The sequence below is a fragment of the Equus asinus genome, chromosome 26 (assembly GCF_041296235.1).
Source record: "Equus asinus isolate D_3611 breed Donkey chromosome 26, EquAss-T2T_v2, whole genome shotgun sequence".
Lineage (NCBI taxonomy): Eukaryota > Metazoa > Chordata > Mammalia > Perissodactyla > Equidae > Equus > Equus asinus.
In genome coordinates, this window is record NC_091815.1 from 29,090,991 (window position 1) to 29,112,442 (window position 21,452).

The 21,452-nt window shown below is 55.6% G+C and overlaps 1 protein-coding gene across 2 annotated transcripts; it reads right to left on the bottom strand.

Moving 5' to 3' along the window:
* Nucleotides 1–8,858: 8,858 nt before the first annotated feature.
* On the bottom strand, nt 8,859–21,238 carry KCNN4 (potassium calcium-activated channel subfamily N member 4). Of its 2 annotated transcripts, XM_044758976.2 has the most exons (9): nt 20,876–21,238; nt 17,717–17,812; nt 16,019–16,446; nt 14,189–14,324; nt 11,835–11,945; nt 11,592–11,710; nt 11,173–11,242; nt 9,795–9,962; nt 8,859–9,363 (listed from the first exon to the last, which is right to left on the bottom strand). In XM_044758976.2, exons 1-8 carry the CDS (start codon nt 21,032–21,034, stop codon nt 9,798–9,800), a joined length of 1,284 nt encoding a protein of 427 aa, XP_044614911.1. In that variant the 5' UTR covers nt 21,035–21,238; the 3' UTR covers nt 8,859–9,363; nt 9,795–9,797. The 2 variants fall into 2 exon arrangements, with proteins under 2 accessions (XP_044614911.1, XP_044614913.1); XM_044758978.2 differs by lacking the exon at nt 11,835–11,945 and having other exon boundaries at nt 20,876–21,172.
* Nucleotides 21,239–21,452: the final 214 nt, after the last annotated feature.

Here is a 21,452-nt window from a genome sequence, read left to right on the forward strand (position 1 = left end):
GAGAAGAGAGAAATAGAAATAGAATCATAGATATATAAGTGAATGAGGAGTTTACCACTTTTCGCTTGAAATCTTATTAAAAGTATTTTTTGAAATTATATTTGAACGGGGAGTACATGTACCTTCTGACAAAATTCAAGCAGCCAGTGGGGTACACCATAAAAGTAAGTCTCCTACTGTGGTTCCCATATTCCGTTCCTAAAGCACCGGTTCCCAGTTTCATTCTGGATCTACTGTCAGAGCAAAGCATTGTCGTTAACAGCCTGAGTCTGGGTTCCTGAATCAGGCCGCTGACCTTGGCCCAGTACCTTACCCCTCTCGGCCTCGATTTTCCCATTTGTAAAATGGAGATGCTGGCACCTTGTGATGTAACTGGCAGAGTTAAATGGGTGGAGGCACAGGACAGTGCCTGGTGCACAGTAGCGCTATATGTTGTCCTTATTTTGTGATTTACGATGATAACGGTAGTGGTTGGTTCAGAGCAGCCACCTCCCCTCCACGCCTCATCCCTGCTGCCATTTTCTGGGCACCGGTGCCAGCTGGAGCCATTTCTTCGCACTGCCACAGGCTGGGTGGAGAATCCTGTTGTTGATGGATTCTCCAGAAGTTTGGGGGTGTTCAGTGGAGATAACATGTGACAGGCCATCTTTGTATTATGTCTGTCAGTGTCCCTTTGTAGCATCTTCACTCAGATCATATCTGTGTGGTGGGTTTTCTTTGAACCTGTGAACCCGGAGCATGCCAAGCGGAGCGTGCCAAACTTAACCAATGCGCCACCGGGCCAGCCCCCGTATCTATTTTTCTTATCTGAATTTCTCAACCCCTGCTCACCCTCCATGCCACTTTCTCATCTGGGCAACCCTCAGAGGTGGAAACGCCTTAAAAAGGGAAAAGGAGGGGCGTGGCATTGACCATGGGCTCCCTGACCCAGGGTCTGTTTTATATACATCACTGCAACCTCCCCTTCTCCCCATTTAACAGATGCAGAAAATGAGTGCAAGAGAAGAAGGGCCTTGCTGAAGGCCCCATAGCCAGGAAGCAGCAGGGCCTGGATTCAGACCCAGTCCTGTCTCACTCCAGGGCGAGCCCACGTTTTTTCCCTGGCACCGGGCAGCCTGCCTGGTGGTGAGTCAGTGGTGCGGTCAAGCACCCAGAGAGCCGCCTTTTCTCTTCTATTATTGGCATAGCCTGCCGTTGTGTGGATGTACCGTACTTCATTTAACCATTTCTTATTGATAAACGTTTTGGCTGTTGCTGAACTTCTGCTCTTACAAACATTTGCTGCCGTGAAATCCTTGTACATCTGATTGCATGTATGTGGTAGTACTCTCAGTCGAGCCGGAGTTGCTGGGTCAAAGAAAACGTGCAGTGGGAACTTTGAGAGCCATTGCCGAATGATCTGTTCATCTCGATTCATTTCTCTGTTCATTTCATTCATTCTTTCATCTGTTGAATGAATAATGGGACTCTAGTCAACTGCCAGGCACAGCGGCAAGCTGGAGTGCCTGGAGTAATTTTCTGGACAGAGCACCTGCCCTCTGGGAGCAGATATTCTAGTGGGGTAGATGACGTCAGGTAAAAGATGCTTGGAAGAAAAGGAAATCAGGATAAGGGGACTGAGAGTGACAGAGGTCACGGAGTGACAGGTGGTCAGAGAAGGCTGCTCTGAGGAGGTGACATTTGAGAAGAGGCATGAAAGAAGGTAAGGAAGTGAGTCATTTGGAGATGCTGAAGAACAGGAAGTGGAGAGACCCCCCCAAGGTGGAGGTGAAGGTGGAGTGGGCCTGGCTCTTTAAGGACTGGGAAGGTGACCAGAGGGGCTGGAGAGAGCTAGGGGGAGGGAAGCAGGATTATTTAGGGATGGAGCTAGAGAGGGGCTAGGTTACATGGGTCTTGTAGGCCATGCCGAGGGCTTGGGAATTTACTTGAGTGTAACAGGAAGCCACTGGAGGGAGGGCCCTGAGCAAGGACCAGTGGGTTGTGATGTATGTTTCATAAAGATTTCTCCAGTGAACACCAAAAGTTCCTAACAGCGTTGGCTGTGGAGGTGAGGGTCTCAGATCAGAGCTGTGAGGAAGACTTTTTAAAGCCTTTTAGGTTTTTGAACCACGTGACTATTATAATCTATGCCCAAAAGAAGTTAAATGAAAGCAGTGCGGGTCGCTGGGAGGAGGATGGCCCTCGGGCCGGGCAGGAGTACAAGCAGGAGGTGAGGAAGCTGGTGTCCCTGCCTGGGCGGGAGATGGTGGTGACTCAGGGAGAGGGTTGTGGGAGAGGAAGCATGAGTCAGGGATGAAAAGTGATGCCTTTTACCAAGATGGGGAGGAGGAGCCTTGCTAGGAAAGGCTTTGAACTTCTTAACTTGGAGATGCACATTGGACATCAAGTAAGTGGTCCTAGTCGGGGGGAGAAGCCAGGGTTTGTAGACACAGAATTTTTACTGACTTTTAAAGACATACACAAAGGTTAACATTATGATATAAAGAGCCTCCACATACCCATTACCCAGTATTGACAGTAATCTATATTTTACTTGTCCTGTTTCTTCTGTTTCCTCCTGCCACACATAAGCACACTTTGTCCTGGAGTTTCCTTCTTTTTTTTTTTTTTTTAAGCAAATCTCAGATGTCGTGTCATTTTATCAATCGCTATACATGTATGCTAAATTTTGGAGCTGTTAATATATAGATGATATTTAAAGCCCTGAGTTTCACTGAAACCATCCAGGCTGAGGGGGTAGAGAAAGCAGAGTAGGCCGTGGGGCCTCCCACATTTGGCGATCCGTGAAATTACCAGCATTTTAGAGAGGGGCTGAGCGGGAGCAGGAACATCCAGGAGAGGAGATGACCTGGTGCCAAGGGAACAAAGGGTTCCAGAGAGAAGGTTGACACCAAGTATGTTAATCTGAAAATAAGGTGATGGATTAGGGAGCAGAGGTGGGGCAGTAGCTAGAGGAGGAGGTAGGGTCCACGGTGAAGAAAACAACTTTTTTATCCCCCAGTCTAACTATGTTACAGAAACTTCTCAGTGTTGTAGTATAGATTCTGCAAGAAGAAGTTTATAGATTAGACTTATTTCTCTTTTTCATTATTATTTTTTTTTTTCCTGCTTTTTCTCCCCAAATCCCCCCAGTACATAGTTGCATATTTTAGTTGTGGGTCCTTCTAGTTGTGGCATGTGGGACACCGCCTCAGCATGGCCTGATGAACGGTCGGTGCCATGTCCCCACCCAGGATCCAAACCCATGAAACCCTGGGCTGCTGAAGCAGAGCCCGAGAACTTAATCACTCGGCCACAGGGCTGGCCCCTACACTTATTTCTCTTTAATCTTTTTTTGGTGAAGGGTAACTTAAATGTGGAAAAAGGCATGAAGGGCACAGATCTTAAGGCTACAGGTCACTAAATTTTTGTAAATATGCATACTTGTGTAACCACTAAGCAGGTCGTGATAGAGAACATTTCTAACACTCCAGAAATTTCCCTGTGCCTTTTCCCTGTCAGTTCCCCCACTCCAGAAGCAGCCACGGATCTGATTCCCGTCCTGCCCTTGGCCTTCACATAAGTGAAACCTCACAGCAGGCCTTCTGTGTGTCTGGCTTCTTTAGCTCTGTCTGCCTTCCGTGTTGTTGCAGGTAACAGGAGTTGGTTCCTTAAGAACTTTCAAAGGCTTTCCTACTGGGTATTTTTCATGCTGGCTATTTTACAGTATCTAAAACAAAGGCTGGGTTTCAGTTCCATATGGTTTGCAGTTTGGTGAATACAGAGCCAACTTTAAGGATAATGGAGGATCGCAAGTTCTTCAAGTTCCAGGGGTTTCTTCTTTTGTTTTGTTTTTAAGCTTGTAAACGAGAGAAATTTATTTCTCGCCGTTCTGGAGGCTGGAAGTCTGCGAACAGGGTGCCATCATGGTCAGAGGAGCAGGGTGTTTCTGAGCTGGGACAAATGACAACATGTTTGTCTGCTGATGGGAGCGAAATCGGGAAAATGGACCAGGAGATGTGGAAGTCGGGCCCTCAAGGAGGCGAGGGGGGTGCAGACAAGGTAGAGTGGAGAGAGGCGGGTGGAATTGAATTGAAGCCGGGCCAGCTTGTCCTGGGAAAAGCAAGTTTGACTATGTGACATCTCCTCCAAATTGTAAAAAACCGCTCTCCTGGTTTTTATGCGTTGGCAGCTGTTCCACATAGCATCAAAGCTCAAAACAGGTCTTTGGACTGCCAGTTTCGTGTTGATGTCGATGATATGGCTTCCTTTATGGACCTTAATAAAGAGCTGAACAAACACAGGCGATGTTTGTTCTCAGTGGTTGGGGCAAGAGGGAGAGGAGAGCGGTGGGTAGTTAAGACAACGAATGTTTGGGAAGGAAGAGGAGCCCGTGGCGGGAACAGCTGTGATGCTGTGATTTATAATAAATATATATTTGGTCTTTGTACCCCATTTCTGGCACAGAACTCCTAAAACGCTTGGAATTTCCTGTGATGAGAGCAATCAAGGCGTCTTTTGTTATGTTAATGAGGCGACTTGGAAAGCACCTCGGTCACCTAAGGTTGGGGGCTGGTTGCCAGGGGTCCCAACCAGGTACCTCAAGGGTTGGAATTTTCAGTCCCACCTGCCCCTGCACCTCTGGGGAGGGGAGAGGGTCTGGAGGTTGAATCGATCGCCTATAATAGCCACTGGTTTAATCAATCGTGACCATGTAATGACGCCTCCGTAAAAAGCCCAAAGGGATGGAGGGCGTCCAGGTTGGTGAACTTGTGGAGATGCAAGGAGAGTGGCGGCTCAGAGAGCAGGGAAGCTCCGCGCCCTTTCCATACCTTGCCCGATGCATCTCTTCCATCTGGCTGTTCTGAGGTACATCCTTTTATAATAAACTGGTACGTGAAATGTTTCTCAGTTCTGTGAGCCATTCTCGCAAATTAATGGAACCCAAGGAGGGGGTTGTTGGAACCTCCAGTCTATAGACAGCCGGTCAGAAGCACAGGTGGCAACCTGGACTTGCCACTGGCGTCTGAAGTGGGGGCAGTCTTGTGGAACTGAGCCCTTAACCTGTGGGGTCTGATGCTATCTCCAGGTAGACGGTGACAGAATCGATGGAACTGTAGGACATCCTGCTGGTGTCGGAGAATTGCTTGGTGTCGGGGAAGGCGTCACAAGTCAGACTGGGTGCAGAACAGTCAGCAACCAGGGTTTCTTGGTACTTTGCTGCAAGCCTGTTTGCTGTAGACATCTTTGCCACGAGTATTTTCGCTGCATAACCACTTGGCCTTATGGCAATTTTGCTGTAAAAGATAAAAATCACGAAAAATAAAAGAGGGCCATTCATTCCAAAGGACACAACAAAACGTGAAAAAGATGAATAACAAAATTAAAAGGACTTTATTGTGAAATACAAAAGATTTGAATAGGTTTAAAATATGTGTCTGGAGATTCACGGCAGTCCTGCCCAAAGAACCAGTTTTATTTTGTGTGTGTGGATTGCACCTCACTAAGCACCTTCCTTTGTTCCGTGGGACATGTGGGTTCAACTCTGCCCCCTTGAAGAAGAGGCCCTCGGCCCTCTTCTCCTCCTCCAATATAGTGTGATTCAAAATAAGAAACAACTCTTGGGGCAAATCATCGACACGGTCAGCTCGATGAAGCCATCAGTAAGACACTGACTGGAAGAAATGCCAAGTATTTTAGACCGCTACCGTCACCACCATGTCTGCAGGTCACTGTGGAGACCACTCTGAGAGCTAGCCAAGATTTATAGCATATAAAAATGGGAGGAACTGTGAGAACTTCGTCAATGGAGAAGTGAAACCAAACTGGAAAAAAAAGACAAAACTGTCAACCAGTTATGTTCTTTTCTTTTATGGCGGTTGATTCGTCAACGGAGAAATAAAAGGAAAAAAAAAATACCCAAACCGTCAAGCAGTTATTTCTTTCTGTTTTATGGCAAAATTGCCTTACAGCCCATTAGTTAAGCTACGAGAATGGTTCCGGGGAAGACATGGCAGCCCAGACAGGGAGGGGAACTGGGGTGGGGCTGGAGCCTGAAGGGCCCACAGGTGAGGCCGTGGCTCGATGAACTCAATGGAGCAGTATTCTGCAGTGAAAAAGAGTGGGCAGCCGGGTGGACCTCACAGCCACTGCAGGGACCCTTCAAGGTTCAAAGTCAGGAGAACAGAATCAAGATAGAGGTCAGGATGGGGCTGTCCCCGTGGCCGAGTGGTTAAGTCTGTGCGCTCCGCTGCAGGCGGCCCAGTGTTTCGTTGGTTTGAATCCTGGGCACGGACATGGCACTGCTCATCAAACCACGCTGAGGCAGCGTCCCACATGCTACAACTAGAAGGACCCACAACAAAGAATATAAAACTATGTACCGGGGGCTTTGGGGAGAAAAAGGAAAAAATAAAATCTTTAAAAAAAAAAAAAAAGATAGAGGTCAGGATGGTGTTTACTGGGGACAGAGGAGGGTACTGGCTGCGAGGGGCATGAGAGCTTTTAGGGGGCTGGAAACGTCTCGCTTGAGCCGAGTGGTGGCTGCTCAGGTGAGTACATTTGTGAAAATCCATTGAGACTGCATTTAAAATTTGTGTGCTTTATGTAAAACAGATCTCAATAAAAGGGAAAATGAGCTGGGCCTGGGAGCTAGACTTTGACACAAGGGTAGGTGGGAGCCATGGAGGGCTTTTGAGCACGGGAAGGGCCCAGTCAGGTCTGGGTGTCAGAAAGGTCCTCAGGGGCCATGTTTGGAGGGTGGGGGGCGCGGTGCATGGAAGGGAAGAGGCCAGAGCTTGGCCCTGCCTCTGCTCCTGACTGGCTCTCTAACCCTGGTAAGCCACCACCCCTCTCTGGACCTCCTTGTCCCCACCCAGGCTCCTTGTGGGAGTGGAGGCAAAACAGAAATAGGAGAGGAAAGGAGCCAGAATTACTGTGACACTGAGTCCCTCTGGCTGAGACCCCTCTGGCTCATGTCTGTGGCTTCAGCCCCTGGGGCAGGGCCATCAGGAAGTACTGATCTGGGAAGGGGTGTCAGGACATGTGGCCCCCAGAGGAGAATGGGGCCAGCAGGCAGGGCAGACTGAGATCTTTCAGAACATCTCTCACGTGTTCTCCTAGTTTCGTAGTCAAAAGCCCCTTGTCACCAATTCCTACCTTGTCTCAGCGGAAACCTACGTGGTGGAAGGTGAGGTGCTTCAGGCCACCCCGGGTATTCAGTGTGATCATTCGGGGCTAGTCACCGAGTCCCTGCGTGGGACACTGAAGACGTACCACTGGGCAAAAGCGAAAATAGTGTCATGACCTCTGAGCATCTGAATGGGCCAGCTGGCTAAGTGCTGGCTCAAATCCCAGCTCCCCCACCTCTTTGCTGTGGCTTTGGCCAGGTTTCTTAATCTCTCTGTGCCTCAGTTTCCTCATCTGTGAAATGAAACCAACAGTACCCACTTTGCGTCTTTTCATGGAGATTCTATGAGGTCATTTATATAAAGGGCTTCACGTGGTGCATGGTGCAGTAAATATTATCGTGATGGAAACCGGTTCATGGGGTTACGGGAGCTTCAGAGAGGGCTTCCTGGAGGAGGGGACATCTAAGCGAAGGCCTAAAGGAGGAGTGGGAAAGAGCTTGCCAGCTGAGGAGGGGTGGGACGAGGAGAGTGGTCCCTGAGGAGTGAGTTTCAGGGGAAGGCGTCCTGCAGGGGGAGGGAGCTGGAAATGCCTGCACAGGTCCTGTCCTGTTCCTGTCTCCTTCACCCCAGGTGGGTTGCATACAGAGGAAGAGCAGTGTGTGGCAGTGGGTGGCACAGGCCCCAGATTAGCTGTCAGGGCTGAGGGGCGAGGCTGGCTGTGGATTTGGAGGGAAATCCAAAGATAGCTCAGCAGAGGAGGATGACTCCTCTGACAGCCTGGCTTCCCCGAAGATCTGGGGAAGCAGGATGAATCAGCCCCGGAGTGGAAGGAAGCCGCTGTGGGAAGCAAGAGCCAGGGTTCAAGGCCCAAGGCCACTCTGCCTATGACTCACATCTGGCCACGCAGAGCGGGAGGGCTCAGCAGTGGGCAGGCCAGGTGGGAATCGCGCCCTGCAGCTCAGGCTCCCAGCCTCCAGGCCTGGCTCCTTTTGGAACCTCAGCTTCTGCATTTGTCCCGTGGGATGGGGTGGGGCGGGGGAGTGGTCGTGGGGATTTATGAAAAGGGAGCACAGAGCCGGGCATACGGTGGGACCTCTGGAGGCCCCCTCCCCTTTTCCTGTCTGAGTCCTAGCACGTAGGAAATGGGTATATGGGTTGGTTTGGGGTTCCTGTTAGTCTCCTGATGGGTGAACCGTCACCCTGGTTCTAGTGAGACGTGAGTAGAGGCGAAAGGGCAGCCAGGCACTGTCTGAAAGTCAATAGCAATAACAGAAATGATTAAGCTCGTATAGTTAGTTCTTACTAAATGCCGACCCTCTGTGCTACGCCCTGTTTTCATCTTCACAGCAGTTCCATGGGGAGGCGGCCCCATTTTACAGGTGAGGTAGAATGTTCAGAGAGGTCAAGCCCCTTGCCCTAAGCCACACAGCCTGCGGATGGCAGAGCCAGAATTTGGACCCCAATCTGCCTGAATTCAAAGCCCTCGTTCTCAGCTCCAGATTTGGAGTGAGGGGGCAGTCACAGAGGACTCCTTAGCCTACACAGCTGGGAGGGCACTTAGAGGAGGCCTCTGTTTTACAGATGGGGAAACTGAGGTTCAAGCAGAGCAAGGGCCTTCCACTGGATGCCTGCCCATTTGGAGAGTGGATATGTTTAGAAAGAAACAGCAAAGCTCCTGGCTTTAACATTTATTACAAAGTTTAAGAGTGGAGACTGGTGAGCTGCGCGCCCCCGTCCACCTCCTACCCGCCAGATCTTCTCTGCAGCTCTGGAAAAATGGTGTCCTCCTTGCTCTCCCGCCAGGGGGCACCGCCTCCTGCCTCATCCCAGCCTCAGGCCTGGCGCCTTCAGCTCTGCCATCCAGCCGTAACTGAGACACCCCAGGATCCTAGAGTCTGGGCCTCCAGTACCCTCCTTCTCTGGGACCCAGGAGTCCCAGCCCCCAGGCACCTCCCCTTCTAACTGACAGCTGGAGGTCGTCTATAGCAGCACACTGAGGGGGCTTTGGTCGAGGGTATGTGGGGTAGTGGTGACCATTTTCCCATTTGAGGCCCCAGGGAGGGGGCCACGGCTTCCCTCCTTCAGCCATGTCCCCACCAGCAGCCACAGCGAGTCAGCCTGCTCGAACGTGAGGCCCCTTCCGTCCTCACACTTGAGGTGCTTTGTTCGTGGGGCCGGGTCAGGAGTAGCAGGGAGGATGTCCTTGACCTCAATCTTGGGGAAAGAAAGTAGCCTGGTTCTTCCTCCATGGGTCCTGGGGAGACAGAGAGATGGATGGACAGGCAGGCTGGAAATCAGAGGGAGAGGGAGAGTGGGGACACCGGGGTGGAGGCAGACAGACAAACCAGCAGACAGAGGAGGAAGGAAGTGGTAGGTGTGTGGGCACTAAGAGACCGGGTGCAGACGGGCATTTGGACAGGGCTCAGGGACAGGCAGAGAGAGACGGAGGCCAAGCATAGAAGAGGTGGAGGGAGCAAGCTATGGAGGGTCAGCGAAGGGGAGAAGGAATGTCTCCTTCGCTGCCAGTCCAGCCTGAACTTGGAGGCCTTTCCCCTAGACAGCCAGAGCGGAAGAGGAAGCGTGGCCTTGTCTCCAGGCCCTACCCACCCCCTTAGCCACATAGGGTGCTGGCCACAGGCACCATTCCTCCAGGATGCTTGCCTGCCCAACTCCCAGCCCCCTCACCAGCTACGTGGCCTCCTGGCTGGGTTCTGGAAGCTGCTGCGGCCCCAGGGCGGTGCTAAGCAGATCCGTCAGGGTGTCCAGCTTCCCTGCCAGGGCGTCAATCCGCTTCTCCAGGGCCTGGTGGGAGCTGCTCACACCCAGCTGCAGGTCACACAGGATCATGTGCATCTGGGCAGAGAAAGGGTCTCGGCATCAGGGGCCTGGGGGACACCCCTCCCTGTCCTGCACAGTCAGGCAATGGAACCAACACTTCCTAAGTCCTTACCAGCCCTCGAGGATTATCCTCGATAATAAGTTTTCATTTCTTGACCACCTGCCCCAGCCCAGCTACTTGGCCAAGTGCGTTTCATGTATGGTTTAAGCTCCTTAAAGCCGTGGGGAGTGAGAATGCTGTTCCCGTGTGCACAGCTGAGGAAACTGAGGCCTGGAGCCGTTAATTGACATGCCCAAGGCAGTGCCAGAGCAATGTCTAGAACGTAGGTGCTCACGAAATTTCTGTGGCGTCGATGGATGCCTGGCTTCACAATCCACACAGCCCTTCGGCTGCCTTCTCAGACTGGGAGTCATGGCTTCATCCTTGGGGGGGGGGGTGAGCTTTCTGTGGGGATCCTTCAGTTCTGCGTTTGTGGCTCCATAATCTTTGCAAACGATCACCTGCCAATTCTGGCAGATCTGGGCCACCACTGCCTCACCAAGACTTGCCGTGCAGTCTAGGGACCTGCATCGGTGACTGTGTTTACCATGGCATTGGCGCCAAGGGCCACTGTTTGAATTGTCTCGGACTAATGAGAAAAAGCAAAGGCCACCGGATAAGCGAAGGCGCTGTGAGTCAAGCCAAGGGGTCCTGACATCACCACTGGCACACTGGCCGAGTCAGTGGTCTCGGCAGGAGGTGGGCAAGCTGAGTCACACCTGGGCCGGGCCAACCTGGGGCCCTGGCCTCCTGGCCCACTCTTTACAGTAGCAGCAGAGACTGATTTGTCTGAAACAATATCACCGTCTCCGTGTCAGGGTTTTTAATTTGTATTTTATTGGTTTTGCCATTTATGTTTGAACTTGGTTGGCAAATTTGCTTTGGTTTTATTGTTGTATGAAAGTCCTGGTTGGAAGGAATTTTATGTCTGTCCACACGTAAGAAACTTGACAATAAAAATAACTTAAAACCAAACACTGGAGTTCTTTGTACTGTTTCTGTTTTTTTTTAAGTTTAAAAGGGATCTGCACCTTCTGTGAGCTTAAGAAACGATTGCATCATTCATTCACTCATTCATTTATTCAGCCACAAACCTGGAATGAATGCCTGTGTGTGCCAGGCCCCTGCCAGCGGCCCCAGCCCCCCTCTTTTTCCAGACTTCCCCCCGCCCCGGGATCCTGGTACCTTGGAGATGTCCACCATCGAGTTCACTTGTTCCCGGAGCTTTCGGTGTTTCATCCGCACCTGGCGGAACCTGTGGGAAGAAGTGGGGGTCAGTTCTCCTCCAAGTGTGTTCCCCAGAAGCTGTATGAGCTTTGGGGCAGGATAAGGGGAGGAGAGACCCATGGAGACACAGTAGAAAGAGGAAAAGTTGCCAGGGAGTTGAAGGGGTGGTTGGGGGGGCCGGCTGCAGCCACGAGGCCACCTCCCTGGTGGACATCGGGGTACCCAGGCGCACAGACACTGAGACATGCAAAATAAACCGTCACGGACACACTGAGTCACTGTGACGGCCAGGCACTCACGTGCGCACACGCAGTGCAGGGAGGAGGCGACGTGGGCACAGGTGCACGTGGTGTGTGCGCACACAGAGCGGCCCTCACCTGTTGATGGCAGCCAGCAACCTGCACTGGTGCCTGCGGGTGGCTCCAGAGTCCTTCCTGCATGTGTGTTTATAAAACATCCAGGCTTCTTGCAGCACCCGGGCAGCCGACTCCTTCATCTGGGGGGGGGAGGGCACGGTGTCAGTGGACACAGACCCCTAAGCTCTGGGAAGAGGGGGATGGGCCTGGACTTCTGGGTCTTGAAGGAGGGGTGTGCTCTGGGTGCTGGCCGCCCACCCTCACCTCCTTGGCATACTGGATGTCCATCATGAAGTTGTGCACGTGCTTCTCTGCCTTATTAAACTCCAGCTTCCGGGCCACCACGGCCACCAGCAGGGCTGTGCAGCAGACGCCCTGTGGGCACAGCAGGCGCTATGACACGAGGGCTGTGGGGCTCCATGGGCCAGCCCCATGCCACCACCTCTCTCTCCTTGAAGCCCCCCGACAATGGCCACAGAAGGCAGGCAGGACCACCCCGAGTTGACAGACAAGCAGACAGGCTCAGCGAGGAGCACAAGGATCCCAGGGCTGGGATGGGTGGCGCCGGGGTCAGAAACCAAGCATCTGAGACCCAATCCTGTGCAGAGTATTCACACCACCAGAATGTCTTCTTTCATTAAGAGTATGATTGGAGGAAGGGGAGAAGGGCTGGTCGGGGCGAGGGGCAGACTTCAGGCTCCTGCGAGACCCCTGCTCACACCTAATTGGCCATCAGGTCACCGAGGGTGTGCCTCACCCTCTTTCCCACCCCCACAACCTCTGCCCATCCTCTCCCTCCTGGACCATCTCCAGCCTCCCACTCACCCCACCCTGACCCCAGAAAGATCTAACCCCCACTTAGGACACTGCCCCCCTCACCCTAATCTCCTTCTAGGCTCCCACTGCCCCAAACTTCTTAGCCCAGCTCTCAAGGCCTTCCAAGGTCCAGGCCTCTCTGCCTCTGCCCAGCCTCCCTCTCAGACAGCTCAGCCAAGGCCTCCTTCTGCTTCACCTGTCTGAGCACCTTGGTCCAAGCACTCACTCTTCTCCCTTCCTTCTCCCAAGGCCTCTGATCCTTCAAGGCCCCATCAAATCCCAGCTGCCCTGTGGCCCCTGCTCGCTCTTGAGTTAGAAGGAACCTTCGGAGGCCCTCCCCCACCCCACAAGCGAGGAAGTGTTTCAGCTCTGGACCGCTCAGAACAATTTACCAGCAACAAACATTGGCTCCGGGACTGCTTGGGTTCCAAGTCCAGCTCTGAGCAAGTTATTTAATCTCTCAGTGCCTCAGTTTCTTGTCTGAAAAATGGGCATGCTCACAGTATTGCTCTGTGGACTCCGTAAGTCAACACCTGGAAACCGTTGAGAGCAGAGACCGGCACAGAGTGTGCTCAAGAAAAGTTAGCTAGTGTCATTCCACTGCACCGTGGAGCTTGGGCCAGGAGCGGGCTGTGAGTTCTAGTGCAGGTCACTGGGTCTCTCTAAGTCTCAGTTTCTCCTTTTGACAAATGAAGGAGGAGGTCCCGGGCAGCCCTGAGGGTCCCTGACCCTTTGGGAGTGTTTGCCTGCCTGAGTCTCTGTGCCTCTCTCCTTGTCACAAAGACTCACCACTGGGGGCAGGGGTCACATTTCCCTGCCACCCCACCCATCCCTTGTGGACCGAGGGCTTGGGGATGCAACACGTCCTTCCTGGGACGTCAGGACTGGGGGCTGGCAGCTTGAGTCCCTGAGGGTGAGGGGAGCCAGAGCTCATGGGGAGGTGAAGGCCAAGGCATTGGGTGCTGGGTCCTGGAGGGGGCTGGGTGGCGGGAACAGGAAGCCCGGGTCTATGAAGGGGAGGGGGTGGATGTCTGGATTCGGGAGGAGGCTTAAGTCGGGTTGGGGAGCCCCTGCCTCATCCCTGAGGGCACAGGAGCTGGGGTGGGGTGGCCGGATGCCTGGGGCCAGTTCCGATAACAGCCTCCCCACCCCCACGCCCACCCCGTTTCCTGAGCATTCCCTTTACATGCTTTAAGTCATCAAATCTCGGGAACCCCACAAAGAGTACACAAGTGTAGCATCCCATTTTACAGATGTGGAAACTGAGGCCCGGAGAGATTACTGGGCTTGCTCCCAGCTAGGAGCAGAAGCAGGATTGGAACCCAGGCAGCCTGGCCCCACAGGCGTGCTTGTGATGACTAGACTCTGTGGCCTGATGGAGCCTGGGAGACTGGATTCCTGGGTCCTAGAGGAGCCTAGAGCTGGGAAACCAGGTGCCTGAGTCATGGATGGTGAGGCTTGGGGTGGGGGCAGGATGCCTGAGCCTAGATGGGGCTAGGAGCTGATTCCTGGATTCTGGAGGAAATGAGGCTCGGCAGTCAGGGGCCTGGGTCCCTGAGGAGGATGAGGGCTGGGGTCCTAGGTCCCACAGAGAGTAAGGACTTAGGGGATGGATTCCCAGGTTTGAAAAGGAAATGGGGCTGAATGTCTATGTCCTGGCGAGGGAAGGGGGCCGTGGGGGTTCAGACACCCGAGTTTCTCAGGGGTGTCCCTGAGTGCCTTTGTCGACGCTATGGGTTCCTGGGGCCCAGGGGATGAGCAGTTTGGGATAGGTGCAGGGCCCCTGAGGGGGCTGTACTCACCATGACCCCAGTGCAGAGGCAGATAATCTTGCCCCACATGGTGCCCGGGACCACATCCCCGTAGCCGATGGTCAGGAATGTGATGGGGATCAGCCACAGTGTGTCTGAAAGTTGCCCGGTGGCATTAACGCCCTGCCTATGGGGAAGGGTGGGTTAGTTCTGAAACCCCACCCCAGGGCTTCCCCCGATGTTTGATACCCTCCTTCCTAGCACACACACCCACAGTCCCAAGAAGCGCTCAGAGAGAGAGCCAGTAAGTTCTGGGCTTTGGAGAACCTGCCTGGCCTCATCTGCTGTGTAACCCGGGCAAGATGATCAACCACTCTGGGCTGTGGGATCCAGCCAATTCCAAAGCCTGTTTGGTTTGGGCAAGGCTGCCAGGGCTGCTGCATTGGAGCGTGTGGTCGAGGGGTTGCGGGGGCCCAGAAACCCAGCCTGAGGTCCACGAGGTCCACACATCAGAGCCTGGCAGGGGGCTGTATCCACCCAGAGGAAGGGCGCCTTTTTCTAATTTGCACAAAGATGCTGTGTGGCCTAGAGGTGGCCGTATAAGGACTAAAGTGGTGGAACTCGAAAAGGCTTGGCAGGACTCTGCCCTCCTTTCCCCTCACTTTACAGAAGGGGACATTTAGGTTTAGCCATGGAAGGGATCGAACATCGGCATTTGTCTGACCTTGGCTCACAGACCCTTTGCATCAGGGCCGCTTCGTTCATGAGGCCCAGCCTCCTCAGACACACTCAGTTAGCGTCTGGAGGTGGGGCCCGAATCTGCGCTGTGAGTAACCCCACCCCCTCACCCCCAAATGCATTCAAGTTGGAGGACTGCTGCCTCCGGATTCAGAAGTGTGGTTCCCTCCCCATCCGGTTTTTCACATGAGACACACGCTGGGAGGAGCATTCACGGATCCCGATTCCCACCAATTTCCCAATTGGGGAAACTGAGATCCTGCCAGGTGAATGAGTTTAAAGTCATGAAAGATTCGAATTGCCAGGGAGACTCTAGATGGTGGAATCTGACACCCATTTTGCAGATGAGGAAAGAGAGGCTCAGAGAGGAGAGGTCTCCAGCTCCCCTCCAGAGTCTGCCAGATGTTCTAACCAGAGGTTCTCAGACCTGAGCAGGCATCAGAACCACCTGTTAAGGCAAATGGCTGGGCTCCACGCGCCAGAGTTTTGGATTTGTAGGTCTGGGTGGGGTCTGGTCCTGGAACCGCACTTTGAGACCCACTGGCTAAGATGACCTCCCCCCCCACCCCCGGCATGTGGGAGAGAGATTGAGGCCCTGAAAGGAGACAGGCCCGGCATCAGGTCAGTGTCCAGCAAGCAGCCCTGAGTCCCGTCCCAATGCCCTGCAGGGAATTCCCTTCCAGAGCAGCCCCAAAGCACCCGCAGCCCGGGGTCACCAGGAGCCCCTACAGTGCGTCTGTGCTAATTGGGAAAGGTGTCCCCTCCCTCCAAGTCAGATGCAATTGTTAGCCGGGCCCCAGAGCCTCGGTTTGGAGAGTGAACCGGTGCCTGGAAACCGAGGCAGGAGAGGTTTGGAAGCCGGAAGGGAAGGGCTTCCTAGGTATGTGTATCTGGGGAGACTGGAGGCTGCAGGTGGAGGAAGGGCTGGGTCTGGGCTGTTGGTTCCTTCCACCCCAGTGGATGAGAGTGTGGACAGATCTTAGCGAGGAGGGGTGAGGGGGAGGTGGGTGGAAAATGTGAGCTTTTTCCACTGCCAACCTGCACCACCGTACAGGGCGGCTATGGCCGTCTGCGGTTTCTCCAGGTGCTCCACGTACCCGCCCCCGCCCCCCCCCCCCCCCCCCCCCCGCCCCGTACCCTCACCTCTCAGCCACCGACAACACCCAGGCGGTGGTAAGCCAGAGGCCAAGCGTGAGGCAGAGCAGCAGGCGGCCGGGGTGCGTGTTCATGTACAGCTTGGCCACGAACCAGTGGCGGAAGCGGACCTGGTTGAGGGCGCCGATGCTGCGGTAGGACGCGTTGAGCAGGACGCCGCTGCGCAGGAGCACCGCGCGGGGCACCAGGTAGAGGCGCAGCAGCATGGCCAGCGACAGCAGCGCCTCCCCCTGGCTCAGGAAGCTAGGCCACGACTGCGTCGCAGGGGGCAGTGCCCCCGACCCCAGCGCGCACGGCAGGCCGCGCACCGGCACCGGGTGCAGCCCGCACACCACCAGCTCCAGCGCGATCTGCGCCGCCTGCCGCCCCGTCAGCGCCACGCGCCAGTCCCGGAGCCCGTTGTCCGTCATGAACAGCTGCGGGGAGGGGACAGACCGGGGAAGGGGTGGGTCACACGAAGGTCTGGCCGCTGCCCGCCAGCCTGCTTGGGGAGATAAGGGGGCTCCCCCATCAGGCCGGGGAGGGAAGCAGATAGCGCAGGGGCCAGGGGCCCGGGGGGCTGGGGAGGGTGGGGAAGGAGCAGGGCAGGACCTGAGCAAGGCATCTCGCCTTCTCCTCCCCTAGTTCAGCCCACTTCCAGAACTTTCTAACCAGAAGCACTTATTGAACGCCTACTGTGTGCCTGACATCGTTTTATATCTTGAGGCTGTGGGTGAAGAAAACGCAAACCTCTGCCTCCCTGGAGCTTACATTCCCCATCCGTAAGCCGTTCCTACTCCTGCCTCTGCGGACACGCGTAGTCATCGTCACCGGCATCCCATTGGCAGTGACGGTAGCTGAGCCCTTCAGACGTAGGGGCACTGCTGTATTCCCTTCACACGTTGTGACTCAGTGAATGCCCACAGCACAGTGAGATAGAGAGCATTAGTGCCCCCATTTCATAGACTCGGACACTGAGGCCCAGGTCCCTCGGCTGAGCCGTGGCACAGCTGGGCTACAAACCCAGGACACTGAACTGCTCGAATGATTGCTATTAATGATAATATGTACTTCTTACTGAGCACCTCGTAAGTCCCAGGCCCTGGACGGGGCATTACCACACGTGGCCAATAACCCCCGTTTGATACAGGAAGGTGGGGGGATGGGGAGAAGGGCAGCAGGATCTAGGCCGTGGGGGATGGGACAAGAAGGGGAGGGGTGGAGAGGGGAATGTCCCAGTGAGGCAGGATACTGGAGGGGGGATATAGGCTCCTGAGTCTGGGGGGTTTTGGCGCAGAGGTGGGGACCTCAGGAGTGGGGAAGGAGCTATGGGCACAGCCGTGATCTCAGGTTGCTTGGGACTGGAATATAGGTGCAGACACAAGGATGGAGGACAGAGATCTGAGAGGCTGGGCCTGGGGTGAGGCTGCCTGGGGGTCAGATGGACAGAAGCCTGGAGGCGGGAACTCTCAGCATCAAGGGGAGACCGAGCATGCCAGGGGAGACTGGAGTCTGCAGGTGAAGGAAGGGCTGCCTGGTTCATCCCATCCCGGTGGGTGAGGGTGAGGGTGTGGACGCCTCTCAGGGTGGAGGAACCTCATTACTCAGCCCAGGACCGGGAGGAGGTGGAAAGTGTGAGCTGACAGGGTGTGGTGGGGGCTGGGGGGTGGGGAGCAAGGCAGGGGCTCAGGGCGGGGCCTGCCTTACCTGGACCTCTTTGGCATGAAAGGCCAAGATAAGGCAAAGGAGCAGGAAGGTGGAGATGCTGATCAGGCATTGAACCAGGAACAGGTAGAGTGCCCACTGTTGGAGGGATGGAAAGAGGGGTGAGATCCCAGCTGCCCACCAGCTCAGTCCCCCCCACCTTCCCCAATCCGCCATCTCTTCTTACTCCCCAATTTCCTAGCCTCCTTCCCCCACCCCCACCGCCAACCCAGTGCCTCCTGGTGTCTCAGTTCTGAGGAAGTCTCAAGACCATCACCTGGCCCCCAGGGAGAGTGCCCTCTTCCCTCCCAACCAGGCAACCCTGTCCTGGATGCCGGCGTCCACCCTCCTCCTCAGCTCTTCTCCTGGGACCCGCACCCCTGAGGGGAGACCTTGAAACTCACATTCCTTCTTAATTCCCGTCCCCTTCCCCATCAGAAATAGTTCTTCAGTCCTGTGTGTGTGTGTGTGTGGGGGGGGGGGGTCTAGAAACAGACATGTTGCCTCTAGAGAGTGCCCCCTCCCCACCCCTTCCCACTCAGCCGGTCCTGCCCTAGAAAGCAACTTCAAGCTCCCCTCCCCCCAATTCCTGAGGAGCCTAGAAATTATCATTCAGTCCTCAAGGAATAAATGACACCCTCCCCTGCTCTCATCCAGGGGGCAGAATCCCTGAGACCCCAGCCCCAGCTCTGGGAAAGGCCCCCCAGTCCTTCCCCTTGTGTCTCCTCCCCCTACCCCCCACCCCCCACCTCCTGCCCTCTCTCCTGGCTCTAAGCCCAGGGCAGATCTGGCCGGAAGCACATGTCTCCAGAAACCACGGAGAAGTTTTGTTTCCCTCTCTTTGTGTGGCAATACCTTGGAGGAACCTAGAATTCTGGAGGGAGTGATTTAGAGGGGACTGGGACTGCTGGATTCCCTAGGAGGGGGTGGGGGGTCCCTGCCTGGGGGGTGTTGTCAGGGGAAGGGGGCCACCTGGTCTGCCAGGCTTGGCTCAGCACCTGTTTCTCCCAAGACAGCAGCCAGCCCCCCCCCCCCCCCCCCCCCCCCCGGCCCGGCCAGCCCCGCCTCTGTGCAGGGGAAGAGGGCCAGTTTCCTGCTCCGGGGGGCCTGCCCCCCCACCCCTCCCTGAACAATGGTGCTGTTGTCCCTAGCCCTCCCCCACCCCTTCATCCTTCTATGGCTCCCCATTCCCAGTCTCTTTCTTCAGTTTGTCCCAAACTCTGCCCCACCAGATATAGCCCCCCTCCGCACACTGCATCCATGCCCCCCGCCCCCACTACTCTGGTGGTCCTCTCTGCTTTGCCAATTCCTCTTCCCCCAGATCCCGGACCGCTTTCTCTGTGGCTGTACCTTTCTCTCTTCCTGCGTCTCTGTCTCTCTGTGCATCTCTGCCTCTCTGCACCTCTCTCCATCCCCCTCCTCATGTCTTTGTCTTGTTCCCCTGCCCTCCCTGGGGTTGGCACCAGTCTTTCCTCCAGCCCTCCTCCCTAGTGAACAGGTGTCTGGGTCCCTGCAAAATGAGTGCATCAGACTGAGATGGGGCGGGGGGCATGGATGTTATCAAGTCAGTCTAGAAAGGGGGCTGAGGAGGACTCCTAGGGTCAGGTATTTCAATCCTCACCCCCAGTTTACAGATGGGGAAACTGAGGCTCAGAGAATGACAGCAGGTTTCCCAGAGTCCCACTGCTGGAGGGAGCAGCCTGGCAGGTGGTAGAGAAAAGGAAGAAAGGAGAGTCGAGAAGGTGGAGGGAGGGGGTGGGGTAGGAAAGCCCCCTGTCCTTTCCCATCTGCCAGGGCTCCCCTGTCCTTGCCTCCCCTGCTGGGTGGGGTGCTGAAGCGGAGGAGCCACGGGCAGGCCTGGACCATGCTTCCTGTTGGCATGGGCTTCGGCGGCCCCACCCCCTCAGTGCCCGCTGCCCTCGCCTCGGCTGCCTGACCAAAGGAAGCCAGCCTGCCTCAACCCTCCGTGTGGCTCCCGGTCACTTCAGAGCTGCCTGCCTCCCCCAGCCCCAAATCCAACCCTGAGCCTTCGTCTCCCAGGAATCTTCCCAACCCCAGCCTCAAATCAGTGCCCCCCGACCAGCCCAGTTCCACACCCCTTACCCCAGACAGGTCTCCAACCCCTCCTTTCCTGTTGAGCAATTGTGTTCTGTCCTCAAGCCACCGATTCCAACCCGTGGCCTCCATCCACCCCATCACTGCCCAGACCAGGGCTGGAATGTGTCGGGAGCCTGCTCAAACCTGTCCTGGCCCCACCTGTCCTCCCCACTCACACTAGCCTCAAAGTCACCGCTTCCCCCAAAAGATGCTCTGAGCCTCCTCCCTCAGACCCAACAGTTCAGGCCCCCAGCCCCTCCTCCCTCAGACCCAGGAGTCCAGGCCCCCAGCCCCTCCTCCCTCAGACCCGGGGGTCCAGGCCCCCAGCCCCTCCTTCCTCAGACCCAGGAGTCCAGGCCCCCAGCCCCTCCTCCCTCAGACCCGGGGGTCCAGGCCCCCAGCCCCTCCTCCCTCAGACCCAGGGGTCCAGGCCCCCGGCCCCTCCTCCCTCAGACCCAGGGGTCCAGGCCCCCAGCCCCTCCTCCCTCAGACCCAGGGGTCCAGGCCCCCGGCCCCTCCTCCCCTGGGACTCAGGAGTCCAGGCTGGCTACTGTAAACCTACCTCTCCATTATTTCCGAGACTAAATAGTGTGTAGATTATGGGGAAGCTGAGCTTCTTAATGATGGAGATGGGAGAGCAGGGGGTTGTTTTCCATTTTCTACCCCCACCCCAGCCAGTTTCTTCTGGTCTCTGCCCTTTGCCACAGAGGTACTAGGTAAACTTTAGATAAGGACCGAGGAGCCGCCGCCTACTGGAAAAAGTTAGTCTTTCTTCCCACCCTCCCTTCACCGAACTTGGGGTTAGCTGCCCCCAATCTGCTCGTGGGAGACTCAGGAATCTGATCAGCCACCCCCTGGCCTCCAGGGCTCCTGGACCTCCTGCTGTCTAATTGCAACACCTTCAAAGATTGAGATGCTGTGACACCTCTTGTGTTCCTTTCGCAGAGAGAGTCCCCAGCATTTACCTCCCCAGGTCCCAGGAGTCTATCCTCCAGCCCCTCCTCCCTCAGACCCAGAAGTCCAGGCCCCCAGCCTCCTGTGGCCCAGGATAAGGGCTCCACTCACCGAGCACCCCCCGAACCATAGCATCTCTGCGTGTAGCACCATGAGTCCGATGCCAATTCCTGCCAGTGCCAGTGCCCAGCCGGCCAGCCACTTCTCCTGCTCCAGCAGGCGCTTTCGCTGCCGCAGGGCCCCCAGGCCCAGCACCAGCTCCCCGCCCATGGCCCCCGGGGTCTTGGGGCTCAGCCAGCTTCCTGCCCAGGGTCCCCCACCTCGCAGCACACAAAGGCCAGCCACTGTGGCTTGCAGGTCTTCGGCCTGCTCTACACGCTGGCTCTGGGGCTCTTGCTTTGAGGCACAGCGCAGTCTGTGCCCTCTGGGGGGTGGTGACGGCGGGGCGGGGAGGGGCAGAGGAGGCCTCTGGGCAGAGGGGAGGCTCCCCACCCCCCTTCTCAGACTAAGGAGGGGCTGGGGTGTGTCCTGGGGCAGAGCAAGGAAGAGGCGTGCATCCACGTGGATAAAGACACATGCTGACACACAATGGGCTTCATCACACACAACGGTCTGCCCCGAGTAAAGCACACCTACACTCAGCCACACCCACACACCACAAGACGCCAGGCGATATACCCTTACACGC